Source organism: Pristis pectinata, chromosome 7 (genome assembly GCF_009764475.1).
Source record: "Pristis pectinata isolate sPriPec2 chromosome 7, sPriPec2.1.pri, whole genome shotgun sequence".
Taxonomy (NCBI): Eukaryota; Metazoa; Chordata; class Chondrichthyes; order Rhinopristiformes; family Pristidae; genus Pristis; species Pristis pectinata.
The window spans coordinates 1686093-1702301 of record NC_067411.1 but is presented as its reverse complement, the minus strand read 5'-3'; the positions used below and the strand labels follow the sequence as shown (position 1 = coordinate 1702301).

Here is a 16209-nt window from a genome sequence, read left to right as displayed (position 1 = left end):
ACAACAGTATTAGGCAGGAGCTGGGGAGAGTAGACTAGGAGCCGCTGTCATTGAGTAAGTCCACAACTGACCTGTGGGAGTCGTTTAAAGGCAGCTGGTCAGAATTCAGGACCAACATGTTCCCGTGGGGAAGAAAGACAAGGATGACAAGGTGCAGGAATGTTGGATGATGAGAGATGTTCTAATTTTAGTCAAAAAAAAAGGAAGCATATGTAAGGTTTATGGAGCTGATAAACCAATTTCAATTCCAAAATGCTCTCCCACTGAAACTCCAGTCACCTGTCCAGGGCTTGAGGAAGAGAAAGGAAATTGCTGGGTCTTGACCAGTATCTTTGTGTCCTCTTTGACCATGGGTGAGGTCCCGGGTGACTGGAGAGTGGCTAATGTTGTTCCTCTATTTAAGAAAGGAGCAAGGGAAAATCTGGGGAAATATAGACTCACATCAGTTGCAGGGAAATTGCTGGAGAAAATTCTTAGATATAGGATATATGAGCATCTGGAATCAATGGCTTTGTGCGTGGCAAGTCATTTCTTACTAACCTGGTTGAGCTTTTTGACAGAGTGATGAGAGAGATTGATGAAGGTAGAGCTGTGGATGTTATCTATATGGACTTCAGTAAGGCATTTGACAAGGTTCCACATAATCGGTTAATCAGGAAAGTTCAGATGCATGGGGTCAGTGGAAAATTGGCTGTGTTGATCCAGAACTGGCTTCCCATAGAAGACAAAGGGTGGTTGTTGAAGGGACTTATTCAGGCTGGAGGCCTGTGAGTAGTGGTGTTCCGCAGGGATCTGTGCTGGGACCTCTGCTGTTTGTGATGTACATAAATGACCTGGATGAGTATGTTGATGGATGGGTTAGTAAGTTTGCAGACGATACCAAGATTGGTGGAGTTGTGAATCGTGTAGAAGACTGGCGACGGATACAGCATGATATAGATCAGCTGCAGATGTGGGCAGAGAAATGGCAGATGGAGTTTAACCTGGGTAAATGTGAGGTGTTGCACCTTGGTAGGACTAATGTCAAGAGGCAGTACACTCTAAAGGGCAAGACCCTTAACAGTGTTGAAGAGCAGAGAGACCTTGGGGTGCAAGTCCATGACGCATTGAAAGTGGCTACACAGGTAGACAGGGTGGTTAAGAAGGCTTATGGAATGCTTGCATTTATAAATCGGGGTATTGAGTATAGGAGTCAAGAAGTTATGATGCATCTCTATAGAACTCTGGTTAGGCCGCATTTGCGTGCAATTCTGGTCACCTCACTACAGGAAGGATGTCGAGGCTTTAGAGAGGGTGCAGAGGAGGTTTACTAGGATGCTGCCTGGATTAGAGGGCATGTGCTGTCAGGAGAGGCTGGACAAACTTGGGCTCTTTTCTCTGGAGTGGCGAAGGCTGAGGGGTGATCTGTTGGAAGTGTGTCCGGTAGTGCCTGTGCCCATCACTTACCCCCCGACTGTGTCCGGCAGTGCCCGTCCCGTCACTTACGCCTAGGTGTGTCCGGCAGTGCCCGTGCCCGTCACTGACCCCCCCATGTGTGTCCGGCAGTGCCCGTGCCTTTCACCGACCCCCCCTGGGTGTGTCCGGCAGTGCCCGTGCCCATCACTCACCCCCGGGTGTGTCTGGCAATGCCCGTGCCCGTCACTGACCTCCCCAGGTGTGTCTGGCAGTGCCCGTGCCCGTCACTTACCCCTGGATGTGTCCGGCAGTGGCCATGCCCGTCACTTACCCCCCAGGGTGTATCCAGTAGTGCCCTTGCCCGTCACTTACCCCCTGGCTGTGCTGCCTGTGTGACTCTGGGTGTGCTGAGCTGACTTCAGTGGCCTCTGGGCCCGAGCCCTGGGCTGACTGGTGGGAAGTCGGACAGAGTCACACAACATCTCGTTCATCAGGCTGAGTGCTGCTCGGGCCCGCTGCTCGTGGTTCTCCGCCAAGGTGACCCTGGGGAGAGGGAAATGGCCGGTGAAGCTGGGCACAAGGGAATGCAGACACACACAGCCAGCACACAGGCACTACTCGTATACACTGTCAACTGCTCACAGCTTCTGTGATACATTCCAATATTATCACATGTTCCAGTTATTGGAAACAATTCTGAGGAACAGGATGCAGTTGGAGAGGCACGGGGGTTTTAAACTAGATTGCGAGGGGGAAGGGAACTGGAGGAGTAGATCTGAGGAAGAAGGGGATGGGGAAAAGTCAGATCTGACAGGTAGAGAGGCTTTTGGGGGACAGTGACCACTGCTCCATAACCTTTAGAATTGTCATGGACAGGGATAGGAGCAAAGAGGACAGGAAGATATTTAATTGGGGAAAGGTGAATTATGAGGCTATAAGGCGAGAACTTGGGAGTGTAAATTGGGATGACATTTTTGAAGGGAAATGTACTATGGAGATGTGATCGATGTTCAGGGATCTCTTGCAGGATGTTAGGGATAAATTTGTCCCGGTGAGGCAGAGAAGGAATGGCAGGGTGAAGGAACCATGGGTGACGAGAGAGGTGGAACAACTAGTTAGGAAGAAGAAAGCAGCATACATAAGGTGTAAGCAGCAAGGATCGGACAGGACTCATGAGGAATGTAGAGTAGCAAGGAAGGAACTTAAGAAAGGGCCGAGGAAAGCGAGAAGGGGACATAAAAGGCTTTGGCAAGTAGGGTTAAGGAGAATCCCAAGGCTTTTTTCTCGTACATAAAGAGCAGAAGGGTGGCTAGGGTAAAGGTAGGTCCGATTAAAGACAAAGGTGGGAAGATGTGCCTGGAAGCTGTGGAAGTGGGTGAGGTTCTCAATGAATACTTCTCTTCAGTATTCACCAAGGAGGGGGGGTCTTGATGATGCTGAGGACAGTGTTGGTGAGGGTAATGTTCTAGAGTATGTAGATATTAAGAGAGAGGATGTGTTGGAGTTGTTAGAAAATATTAGGACAGATAAGTCCCCGGGCTGCTTCGTGAGGAGATTGCTGAACCGTTGGTTAGGATCTTTGAGTCCTCGTTGTCCACGGGGATGGTACCGGAGGATTGGAGGGTGGCGAATGTTGTCCCCTTATTCAAGAAAGGTAGTAGGGGTAGTCCAGGGAATTACAGACCAGTGAGCCTTACGTCTGTGGTGGGTAAGCTGTTGGAAAGGATTCTAAGAGATAGGATCTATGAGCATTTGGAGAATCATGGACTGATGAGGGACAGCCAGCATGGCTTGTGAAGGGAAGATCTTGCCTCACAAGCCTGATAGGGTTCTTTGAGGAGGTGACCAGGAAGATTGACAAGGGTAGTGCAGTGGATGTGGTCTATATGGATTTTAGTAAGGCGTTTGACAAGGTTTCACGTGGTAGGCTTCTTCAGAATGTCAGAGGGCAAGGGATTCAGGGAGGCTTGTCCGTGTGGATTCAGAATTGGTTTGCCTGTAGAAAGCAGAGGGTTGTGGTGGAGGGAGTGCATTAGGATTGGAGGGCTGTGACTAGTGGTGTCCCACAGGGATCGGTTCTGGGACCTCTACTTTTTGTGATATTTATTAATGACTTAGATGAGGGGGTGGAAGGCTGGGTTAGCAAGTTTGCAGACGACACAAAGATTGGTGGTGCTGTGGATAGTGTGGAGGGCTGTCGAAGCTTCCAGAGGGATATTGATAGGATGCAGAGCTGGGCTGACAAGTGGCAGATGGAGTTCAATCCAGAGAAGTGTGAGGTGGTACACTTTGGAAGGACAAACTCCAAGGCGGAGTACAAGGTAAATGGCAGGATTCTGGGCAGTGTGGAGGAGCAGAGGGATCTGGGGGTTCATATTCACAGATCACTGAAAGTTGCCTCACAGGTGGATAGGGTAGTTAAGAAAGCTTATGGGATGTTAGCTTTCATAAGTCGGGGGATCGAGTTTAAGAGCTGCAAAGTGATGATGCAGCTTTACAAAACTATGGTTAGGCCACACTTAGAGTACTGTGTCCAGTTCTGGTCACCTCATTATAGGAAGGATGTGGAGGCGTTGGAAAGGGTGCAGAGATTTACCAGGATGCTGCCTGGATTAGAGGGTATGGATTATGAGGAGAGACTAAAGGAGCTAGGGCTGTTCTCATTGGAGAGGAGGAGGATGAGGGGAGACATGATAAAGGTATACAAGATATTAAGAGGAATAGATAGAGTGGACAGCCAGCACCTCTTTCCCAGGGCACCAATGCTCAATACAAGAGGTCATGGCTTTAAGGTATTGGGTGGGAAGTTCAAGGGAGATGTCAGAGGGAGGTTTTTCACCCAGAGAGTGGTTGATGCATGGAATGCGCTGCCTGGGGCAGTGGTGGAGGCTGATACATTGGACAAGTTCAAGAGATTGTTAGATAAGCATATGAGGGAATTTAAGGTAGAGGGATATGTGGGAGGAAGGGGTTAGATAGTCTTAGGTGTGGTTTGAAGGTTGGCACAACATGGTGGGCCGAAGGGCCTGTATTGTGCTGTATTGTTCTATGATTCTATCAGGGATAGTCAGCACGGCTTAGTTCTTGGGAGATTATTGTCCAATTTGATCGGAGTTTATTTGAAGAGGTAACGAAGTGTAGTGATGAGGGCAGAGCGATTGATGTAGTCTATGTGGACTTTGACAAGATCCCTCGTGGGAAACTTGATCCAAAAGGTTAGAACCCATGGGATCTAGGAAAAGTTGGCAAATTGGGTCCAAAATTGGCGTGACGATAGGAGACAGAGGGTTGTTGTTTCAGTGATTGGAAGCCTGCAACCAGTGGTGTTCACAGCGATGGATGCTGGGACCCTGACTATTCATTACATCAGTAACAAGTTTGACATGGATACAGAAGTATGATTGGTAAGTCTGCAGATGACATGAAAGGTGTTGGTGTTGTCAATATTGAGGAGGCTACAGGATGATATTAGTCATTTGGTAAAATGGGCAGAGCAAAGGCAGATGGACGTTAATCCTGGGAAACGCAGATGATGCGCTTTGGAAGGACTGACAAGGGAAGGACTCACAGAATGACTGGCAGGGCACTAGGTATTGAGGAACAGACGGACCTTGGTGTACAAGCCCAAGGTAGCAGCACAGGTAGATGAGGTGAGGGGATATTAGCCTGGACACAGAATATAAGAGCAGGGAGGTTATGGTACAACTTTATAAAACATTGGTTAGGCACAAACACCCTGCTGGAGGAACTCAGTGGGTTGAGCAGCATCTGTGGAGTGCATCAGGACTCATGCAGGGTCTCGACCTAAAACATCCCCTCCCACAGACACTGCTCGACCCACTGAGTCCCTCCAGTAAAGTGTTTGTTGCTCCAGATTCCAGCAGCAGTCTCCACCTGTCTCCATTGGTCAGGCCACAGCTGGAGTACTGTGTACAGTTCTGGTCACCAGGGTGTGACAGCGCTGGAGAGGGTGCAGAGGAGAGTCATCAGGACGTTGCCAGGGACGGAATGTTTCAGTGACGGGGAGAGACTGCACAGGCTGGGCTTGTTTTCCTTGGAGCAGAGGCTGAGGGAAGGCCTGACCGAGGTGTACAAAACTATGAGAGGCTCAGATAGAGAAGATAATTTACAAAGCAGAGGTGTCTGACTCTTCTCTGTAGCCATTACACTTTATTCTGCACTCTTTTATTGTTTCACCTTGTACTACCTCAATGCACCATGTAATGAATTGATCTGTATGAACAGTAGGAAAGACAAGTTTTTCACTGTACCTCAGTACAAGTGACAATAATAAACCAATTCCAAATCCAATAGAGGGATAGTATCCTAAAGGGTAAAAGGTTTAGAGGGGATGTGAGGAAGAATTTTCCCGCAGAGTGTGTTTGGATTCTGGAACACACTGCCTGAGGGGGTGGTAGAGGCAGAGACTCTCACAACAGTTAAGAAGTATCTAGTCCAGTGCTCGAACTACCAAGGCATAGAGAGCCAGGGACCAGTGCTCGTAAATGGGATTAGTGCAGCTGGGTACTCGATGGGCAGCAGTGACGTGGTGGGTCGAAGGGCTTGTTTCTGCGCTGGGTGACGATGTTCACACTCAGAGACGACACCATGAATTAGTAACACTTACCTTTTCTTCATTGTCTTCCTCTTCTGATTTTCTTTAATTTCTCTGCTGGTGAAGGTTTTCTGTGATGAGAGGGTGGAAAGCGTTAGCACCGTGGTAATCAAACGGAACCAGCAGTGAGGAGGGCAGAGCAAGAGTCCCTCACCCTCTCCTCCTTGGCAAAGTACGGCCTTCGCTCCCTTTCCCTCAGTTCATCCCGATGCTCCAGATATGCTTCAAGTCTCTGCCGCCTCTTGCATTTCATCCACTCCTGGATCTCCTTCCGTTCCTGCTCTGTTCTCTTTGGAACCTTAGAACATCTGTAGGAACACATCCCGAACAAGTGGTATCCGTGCAGAAAGGTACTCAGCCAAGGGTTTAGTACAGACTGAAGCTCCCTCTAGACTGTCCCATCACACACTCCCAGGGTCAGACACAGGGTGAAGCTCCCTCCACACCGTCCCATCACACACTCCCGGGGTCAGACACACAGTGAAGCTCCCTCTAGACTGTCCCATCACACACTCCCGGGGTCAGAACGGAGTGAAGCTCCCTCCACACCGTCCCATCACACACTCCCGGGGTCAGACACACAGTGAAGCTCCCTCTAGACTGTCCCATCACACACTCCCGGGGTTAGACACAGGGTGAGGCTCCCTCTAGACTGTCCCATCACACACACTCCCGGGGTCAGACACAGACTGAAGCTCCCTCTAGACTGTCCCATCTGAGTACTGATGACACCCGCACAGGGACAGGCAGAGAGCAGCTGTACTGTGACACACACACGCCCCTCACACACACACACACCCCTCACAGACACACCTCACACACTTACACACACTTCACACACACACCCCTCACACACAGACACATACACACACCTCACACACACCCCTCACACAGACACATACACACACAACACACACACCCCTCACACACAGACACATACACACATCACACACACCCGACACATAGACACATACACACACCCCTCACACAGACACATACACACACCCCTCACACACAGACACATACACACACCCCTCATACACAGACACATACACACACCCCTCACACACAGACACATATACATATCTCACACACACAGACACAAACACACGCACACCCCTCACACACACACCTCACACATACACAGACACAAACACACAAACCTCACACACACACACACACCCTGACACATAGACACACCCCTCACACACACACACACAGACACAATCACACAAACCTCACACACACACACCTCTCTTTCACAGACACACACACACAGACACACACACACACCTGGAGAGATGCCGGGCTTGTCCCTCACTTAGTCCCACAGCTTCTGCGGACAGTTTGCCCTCGTTGATCAGGTCGCCGATGATATCACTGACACCGCTTAGTCCGCTCAAACCCAGTCGTTCGTCCGTGGGGCTACAGAGAGGAGACACCAGTGAGGGAGGGTGGGAGATAAACACCCCTCCACCCCCCACCCTCACTGGGGGTAACGAACACACCATCGCAGGACCCGAGCAGAGCCACTCCCACTACTGACCCTGCCCTGGGACGGTGTGAACCTACCTCTCCGTTTCTGCAATTGGCCCGTGGTGAGCTGTAAAGGAAGCAGAGACTGTGAACAACCCTTCACTGCATTCCCCATCCAGAGGGAATTGTATCCGGGGCTAAAACAGGACCTCCCGCTGCAGAAACCAACTCTATATCATTCCACTAGACCTGTTAATCAAAGAGCGACAGACACTGGAAACCTGAATATTACCAGGAAGTGCTGGAAACACTCAGCAGGTCAAGCAGCATCTGTGGATAGAGGAACAGTGAATGCTTCAGGACTGGGACTCTTCATCAGAACTGTGAAAGTGAGGGAAACAAGCTTGTTTTCACTGGCAGAGAAGGTGGGGTGGCCTGGTGTGAAGAGAGGGAATGTCTCTGACAGAGGCAGACCAAATGGGTCAACAGGGCAGTTATCAGCACACTGTGCATGGAAAGTCTGTGGGACATGCCCAGCAGACTGGTTTGTACTAATAGCTGAGCTATAATGATGCCAGGCAGAAGGGGTCGCTTCTGATGCAGACAGACAGAAAGAGTGAGTTACCTGAAGTTGGAGAATTGGATACCAAGTCCTGCAGGCTGCAACGAGCCCAGGCACTCGAGGGTGCTACACACAAAACGCTGGAGGAACTCAGCAGGGCAGGCAACATTTACAGAGGGTCCAGATGAAGGGTCTCAACCTGAAACGTCGACTGTCCACTTCCCTCCACAGATGCTGCCTGACCCATAGAGTTCCTCCAGCGCTTTGTGTGTTGCTCCAGATTGCAGCACCTGCACTCTCTGGTGTCTTGAAGATGAGGTACCGTTCCTCAAGTGTTTGGACCTCAGTACAGGAAGCTGCAGACTGACAGGTCAGAATGGGAGTGGGAGGGAGAATTAAAGTGGCAGCAACGGGAAGCTCAGGGTCACCCTGTGGACTGAACACAGGTGCTCCACAAAGCAATCACCCAATCTGTGTTTGGTTTCTCTAGTGTAGAGGAGACCACAGTGTGAACACTGAATGCAGTGCACTGGACTGGAAGAAGTACAAGTGAATCACTGCTTCACCTGGAGAGACTGTTTGGTCGCTGGGGCTGGGAAGGGCAGAGGTGAGAGGACAGGTGTTGCATCAACTGAGGCTGCAGGGGAAGTGAGCCTGTCGCCTGTTTAATTCCCCAACCCACTCTGACCTGTCAGTCCGTGGCCTCCTGTACTGTTACAGTGAAGCCCAATGCATCTTCCGCCTGGGCAATATCCAATCCCCCAACGTGAGGTAACTCACTCTCTCCTTCTGTCTGTATCAGAATCGGCCACTTCTGTCTGCATCGTTTGGGTTCCATTTCCCTCTCTCCACTAGTGCAGCCTGACCTGTTGGACATGACCCACCACCCTGTTCCCAGCAGCACCGCCCCAGACGTGGACAATAATCTGATTCGAACTGCTACATTAACCCACTTGGTCTCACCCTATCAGCAACATTCCCTTGCTCCCTCCCCACTTTCTCTGCTGCTGAAAACATCTTGTTTTCTCTTTATCCCAGTGCTGACTAAAAAGTCCCAGACCAGACACATTAACGGTTTTGCTTTCTACTGCTATCTGAGCTGCTGGGTGTTTCCTACATTTTCTTTTGATTACTGCTTCATTCTGTTGATCATTTTCCTCCCTGCACTGGACACGTCCTCCCCACCCAACCCTGCGGTGTGTATAACCTGCTTCCCTTCCCTGTCCGTCAGCTGCTGCTGGAATACACCAGTGCCGAACTGCCCCCTTCCTTTCACCCAAATTGGAACTCCCTTACCATGCAGCACACTCAGCTCCTGCCAGCATGCACCCAACAGCCTTGCAGCCCACACGCAGCAGCCTTGCGACACTTGCTCTCCCAACAGGGACCCACAACAAACACTTGGATCACGAAGGCACAGAAGGCTACGGACGGTGCTGGTAATTAGGATTAGTACAGTACAATGGTCGGCACAGACGTGGCGGGCCGAAGAGCCTGTTTCTGTGCCAGGTGACGATGACTCACATGCTCAGCATGAATCCAGCACCCTCGCAGCCCAAGCTCACTACACAGCTAGCAGGCACTGCCCAACCCACATCAGAGCCTCCCAGCTCTGACCCAGCACACACCCAGCACCCTTGCAGCTCATAGAGTCATACATGGTGAAACAGGCCTTTCCGCCCATCCAGTCTGTACCGACCACAGCAGCATCCATGCCAGCCCGCGTCAGCCCAGAACCCTCCAAGCCCCTCCCCTCCAGGTACCAATCCAAGTGCCCCAAGCCTGCCCCCTCATCTGGGGTTTGTGCCAATTCCAGCCGGCGGCTGAGATTCCCCTTTCTCCCCTCGTTACATTGATGAACTCCTGTCGCCACCTTCCCTCGGCAGCCCCCCACCCTCCTCACTCTGACTGAGGTTACCGGCAGACAGTGGGGTGTCATCGGCAGAGAAGTGCGGGGGTGTGCGGAGATCCGATCCTCCTCGCCCGTGGGATCCGGGAGTTGCAGCGATCACCACCTTCGGGTAACAGACCGGCTTGGGTTCCTCCTCGGTAAACCCAGGCCGTGCCCTGAGACAGGGTGAGCCCTCACACCCTCCGGATCCAAGGGCAGCTGCAGCGGCAAGTACCCTCGGGTAACAGCAGTCCTCGGCAGTGGCACATACGGGAGAGTTTTGGCGTGAGCCCAAGCGTTCACACCATCCAGCGGTCAGCTGTGGCTCGTGCCGGTCCTCGACTGCCTGCCAGGCAGTGAAAGGCAGGGGAGACAGGGGCTGTGGGTCCCCAAACCCACAGGATCCAGGGGCCACTCTCAGGGAACGCCGGTCTGCAGCTCCGTCCTCAGTAGGAACACACAGTTGGGACAGATCTGTCACAAAACAAAGTGGGAAGCGGGAGGGTGAAAGAACACACACACAGTCTGCTGGAGGAACTCAGCGGGTCGAGCAGCATCTATGGGGGGGAGAGGAATCATCAACATTTCAGCTCAAAACCCTGCATCAGGACATTTACAGTTGGTCCAGATGGAGGGAGCCTGGATGTGGAAGGCTGGGGTTCAGTAAACACATCCAGAAGGCAGCAAAGTGAGAACATAGAACAGGAACAGACTCTTCAGCCCACCATGTTGTGCCAAGCTAATTACAATAGTAATTAAGTGCTTCAGAGCAAAAGGGTAGCAAGGGACAAAAGTGGTCCTCTGAAGATCAGCGTGGTCACCTATGCATGGAGCCGAGAGAGATGGGGGGAGATCTTAAATGAATTTTTTGCATCCGTATTTACTCTGGAGAATGACACAGGGACTACAGAACTGAGGCAAAAGAGTAGTGAGGTCATGGACCGTATCCGGATTACGGAAGTGGAGAGATGCTTGCTGTCTTGAGGCGAATTAAAGTGAATAAATCCCCAGGGCCTGACAAGGTGTCCCCTCAGACCTTCTGGGAGGCTAGTGCAGAAACTGCAGGGCCCTGGCAGAGATATTTAAAACATCCTTAGCTACGGGTGAGGCGCTGGAGGAACAGAGGATAGCTAATGTTGTCCCGTTGTTCAAGAAAGGCTCTAAGAATAACCAGGAGATTATAGGCTGATGAACCTGACGTCAGTCGTGGGTAAATTATCGGAAGATATTCTAAGGGACAGGATATACAAGTATTTGGATAGGCAGGGCCTGATTAGGGCTAGTCAACATGGCTTTGTGCGTGGAAGGTCATGTCTAACCAATCTGGCTTCGCAGGAGAAGCCAGAGAGTGGTAGTAGATGGTTGTCTCTCCGACTGGAGGCCTGTGACTAGTGGTGTGCCGCAGGGACTGGTGCTGAGTCCGTTGTTGTTTATCATCTATATTAATGATTTAGATGATAATGTGGTAAACTGGATCTGCAAATTTACGGATGACACCAAGATTGGGGGCGTAGTGGACAGCGAGGAAGGCTATCAAAGCTTGCAAAGTAATCTGGACCAGTTAGGAAAATGGGCTGAAAAATGGCAGATAGAATTTAATGCAGACAAGTGTGAGGTGTTGCACTTTGCGAGGGCAAACCAGGGTAGGACTTACACAGTTAATAGTAGGGTTCTGAGGTGTGCGGTAGAACAGAGGGACCCGAGAATACAGATCTATAGTTCCTTGAAAGTGACACCACAGGTAGATAGGGTTGTAAAGAGAGCTTTTGGCACATTGGCCTTCATAAATCAGGGCACTGAGTACAGGAGTTGGGAGGTTATGTTGAAGTTGTACAAGATGTTAGTGAGGCTGAATTTGGAGTATTGTGTGCAGTTCTGGTCAATAAGCTTGAAAGAATGCAAAGGAAATTTACACGGATGTTTCCAGGATTTGAGGACCTGAGTTACAGGGAAAGGTTGAATAGGTTAGGACTTTATTTCCTGGAGCACAGGAAAATGAGAGAAGATCTTATAGAGGTATACAAAATTATGAGGGGCATAGATAGGGTGAATGCATGCAGGCTTTTCCCCTCAGGTTGGGTAAGAGTAGAACTAGAGGACATAGATTTAGGGTGAAAGGTGAAATATTTAAGGGGAATCTGAGGGGGGACTTCTTCACTCAGAGGGTGGTGCGAGTGTGGAACGAGCTGTCAGCGGAAGTGGTGGATGTGGGTTCAATTGTAACATTTGAAGAGAAGGTTGGATAGGTACACGGATGGGAGCGGTTTGGAGGGATATGGTCCGGGTGCAGGTAGATGGGACTAGGCAGAAGATCAGGTCGGCATGGACTAAATGGGCCGAAGGGCCTGTTTCTGTGCTGTAGTGCTCTATGACTCTAACTGAACTAATCCTTTCTGCTACACAATGTCCATATCCCTCCTTTCCCTGCACATTCATGTGCTATCAAAGAGCCTATTAAACACCACCCCTACCCCTGGCAGCACATTCCAGGCACCCACCACTCTCTGTGTAAAAAAACTTGCCCTGCACATCTCCTTTGAATTACCCCCTCTCACCTTAAATCCATGCCCTCTGGTATTAGATATTTTGACCTTGGGAAAAATATACCAGCTGTCTACTCTGTCTATGCCTCTCATAATCTTTTAAACCTCTGTCAGATCTCCCCTCACCCTCTGTCGCTCCAGAGAAAACAACCCAAGTTTGCCCAACCTCTCCCCATAGCTCATAGCCTCTAATCCAGGCAGCATCCTGGTGAACCTGTTCTGCACCCTCTCCAAAGCCTCACATCCTTGCTGTAATGGGGCGACCAGAACTGAACTCACCACTGTTACTGTAGATCTCCGCTCCCCACATTCTCCCACCGACACAACTCCCACCTCCCCCCTTCATGCTCCAGAACCTGATCCACCAATGGCTCCCCCCCTCAATGGTCTGGAAACAAACCAATTAAGGAAGGTCTCTCCCTTTACCTTAACACATTTCTGCAACCTCCCTGCACATTTGTTATTCTCATCTTACCTGCTCTACCCCAGCCCTGGGAGTGTGGTGGGACAGTGTAGAGGGAGTATTATTTTGTGCCTAACCCATGCCCTGGGAGTGTGTGATGGGACAGTGTAGAGGGAGTATTACTCTGTGCCTAACCCGTGCCCTGGGAGTGTGTGATGGGACAGTGTAGAGGGAGTATTACTTTGTGCCTAACCCGTGCCCTGGGAGTGTGTGATGGGACAGTGTAGAGGGAGTATTACTTTGTGCCTAACCCGTGCCCTGGGAGTGTGTGATGGGACGGTGAAGAGGAAGCTTCACACTGTGTCTGACCCTGGGAGTGTGTGATGGGACAGTGTAGAGGGAGTATTACTCTGTGCCTAACCCGTGCCCTGGGAGTGTGTGATGGGACGGTGTAGAGGGAGTATTACTCTGTGCCTAACCCGTGCCCTGGGAGTATGTGATGGGACGGTGAAGAGGAAGCTTCACACTGTGTCTGACCCTGGGAGTGTGTGATGGGACAGTGTAGAGGGAGTATTACTCTGTGCCTAACCCGTGCCCTGGGAGTGTGTGATGGGACGGTGTAGAGGGAGTATTACTCTGTGCCTAACCCGTGCCCTGGGAGTGTGTGATGGGACAGTGAAGAGGAAGCTTCACACTGTGTCTGACCCTGGGAGTGTGTGATGGGACGGTGTAGAGGGAGTTTCACAGTGTGATGGGATGGTGTAGAGAAGTATCAGAAAAATGAAAGTGTGTTTTAAGTTGCTTTGGATTTCAAGCATCTGTAGGTTTTTGTGTTTGATCTGAAACTGTTTGATGGGGTGGTTTAGAGAAATTTATTCTGTCTCCAGCAGAACTCAATTTTAGCACAATATATTTCGCTTTTGTTCAGTAACAACATTCATGAACTGCCTGTTGCATTTTCAACTACGTGTCTAGGATCCAAACAAAAATCAGTTTACATTCAGGGCATTGGTGAGACTGCTACTGGAGTAATGTGCAGATTTGGTCTTCATACCTAGGGAAGGACGTACTTGCTAAAGAGGGAGTTGGCAGAATCACCGGACTGGTTCCAGGGGATGGGAGGTTGGTCACAAGAAGAAATTGAGTGGAGTAGTCCTCTATTCTCTGGAGTTTAGCGGAATCACTTCTGAGCCCTGGTTCTGGGCTCAACCAGGGGAACATCTCCCCTCACTTACTCCGTCAGTCCCTCAAGGTCACAGAGTCAGGGGTTGGCATCTCAGGGCTGAGATGAGGAGAAACGTCTTCACTCAGAGGGAGGTGAACCTTTGGAATTCCCAATCCCACAGGGTGTGGAGGCTGTCACTGAGGACATTGAGAACTGAGACATGTAGACTTGTGGACATTAGAGTCAAGGGATAGGGGGATAGTGCTGAAAGTGAGGTAGAAGGTCAGCCGTGATCTTGGAGAATGGTAGAGAAGGATCAAAAGGCCGGATGACCTCCCCTTCTCCTATTTCTATGTGTAAGTACTGGGCAGGGCTGCCCTGCTTGAGGGGCATGGCCCTGACCCTGGCCAATACAGCTGGGTGTTGACAGAGTGGCATGGTGCTGTTGGAAGATCAGGGAGGGTTTCCTGTGCACTGAGGGTTTATTCAGCTTTCACCCTTACATGAACTGTTTTTGTTCAGCTGCAGTTTGGTGGGATTTTGCTGTGGTTGAGTTACCTGTCTGCTAACACTGGTGAATTCAAGTTCCTGAGAATGCACAACTCACAACAACAAAAGGAAATGGGGGAGGAGAGGATGTGGGAGCGTAACAGCTCGTCCTTATCTCAGTCTGATTTTATCAGCAGCAACGATCTCCCCGCCACCCCCGCATCCCAAGACTGAGACGCAGTTAGCAGCTGCTCAGCACTGTTCACTGTGACGCAGTTACAAAAGCCCAGCTTACCTGGTGCCAGTGCTGAATCGGAGCAGCCTGCCAGCCCCTGTGGATCGATGGCACAGCCCAGCTGCTCAATGGTGTTTATCAGCTGTTGGGAAGATAAGGCTCTGGTTAGGTGGGTTAGCAAATGCTGCTGTGCAGCCAGTTCCTGTTTACCAGTATCAGGCATTGGGTAAGGTGTGGAGGTGAAGGAATCACGCTTGGTTATTGTCAGGCTGAAGTACCGACTCCACACAGATCACCCAAGCCTGCACAGGGGAGGGGTGTGTTATCAAATCCCAAGCCCAACCTTGGAACCATATCCTACCCATCACACTCAGCCACGGCCGTGATACCTCCAAGTGTGCTCATTCCATCCCACACCCAGCCAGCCTCCCTCTTCTGTGTCCTCCCCTCCGTCCAAGTACACACCCGCTCCCTGGCCTTGCCTTCCCTTCCTCTGTGGCCTTCTCCAGCCCCACTATTCCCCAATCCATCTGATCTCTTGAAGCAGAAAAGCCTGGAAATACTCCTCAGGCCAGGCAGCAGCTGTGGATGGAAAAAAAGAAAGGCTTGTGTCTGTGACAAGAGTGAAGGGAGATTTGACTGAAACACACAACATCCTGAGGCTCTCAACAGGGTGAACGTAGAGAACGTAGGGTCAACATGTCCCTTTCTCGTTATCACCATCAGGGAGGAGGTACAGGAGCCTGAAGACCCACACTCAACGATTCAGGAACAGCTTCTTCCCCTCCGCTATCAGATTTGTGAATGCATCTTGAACCCATGAACACTGGGTAGACACGGTAGTGTAGTGGTTAACATAACGCTATTACAGCACGAGCAACCCAGGTTCAATTCCCACTACTGTCTGTAAGGAGTTTTTACGTTCTACCCGTGTCTGCGTGGGTTTCCTCCGGGTGCTCCGGTTTCCTCCCACATTCCAAAAACATACGGGTTAGGAAGTTGTGGGCATCCTATGTTGGCGCCGGAAGCGTGGCGACACTTGCGGGCTGCCCCCAGAACACTCTATGCAAAAGATACATTTCACTGTGTTTCAATGTACATGTGACTAATAAAGAAATCTTACTCCTCTTTTTACACTATTTTTGTAATTTATAGTAATTTTATGTCTTTGCACTGTACTGCTGCCACAAAACAACAAAATTTCACGTCATCTAAGTCAGTGATAATAAATCTGATTCTGAGAGAAGACGTTTCTTGTGGGACAATCTAGAACCAGGGTCACGATTTCAGAGATGAGTTGAAATTTTGTCTTTCAGAGGGTAGTGAGTCCTGTTCTTGGAACTCCAGCAAAGGGTGACATTAGCAGAGCCTTTGAACATTTTCAGGGCATTCTTAAGAAGCAAGTGGGTGGAAAGTTACCAAAGGTAGACAGAGA

The 16209-nt window shown here is 50.3% G+C and overlaps 1 protein-coding gene across 1 annotated transcript in view; it reads right to left on the bottom strand.

Moving 5' to 3' along the window:
- Positions 1-1763: 1763 nt before the first annotated feature.
- Positions 1764-16209, bottom strand: part of cplane1 (ciliogenesis and planar polarity effector 1) — a 158175-nt gene continuing 143729 nt past the window's right edge. The window contains 7 exon segments of the mRNA XM_052019796.1: positions 1764-1938; positions 6023-6081; positions 6165-6318; positions 7304-7435; positions 7583-7613; positions 9967-10413; positions 14835-14916. Of these exon segments, the coding sequence (XP_051875756.1) occupies positions 1764-1938; positions 6023-6081; positions 6165-6318; positions 7304-7435; positions 7583-7613; positions 9967-10413; positions 14835-14916 (1080 nt within the window).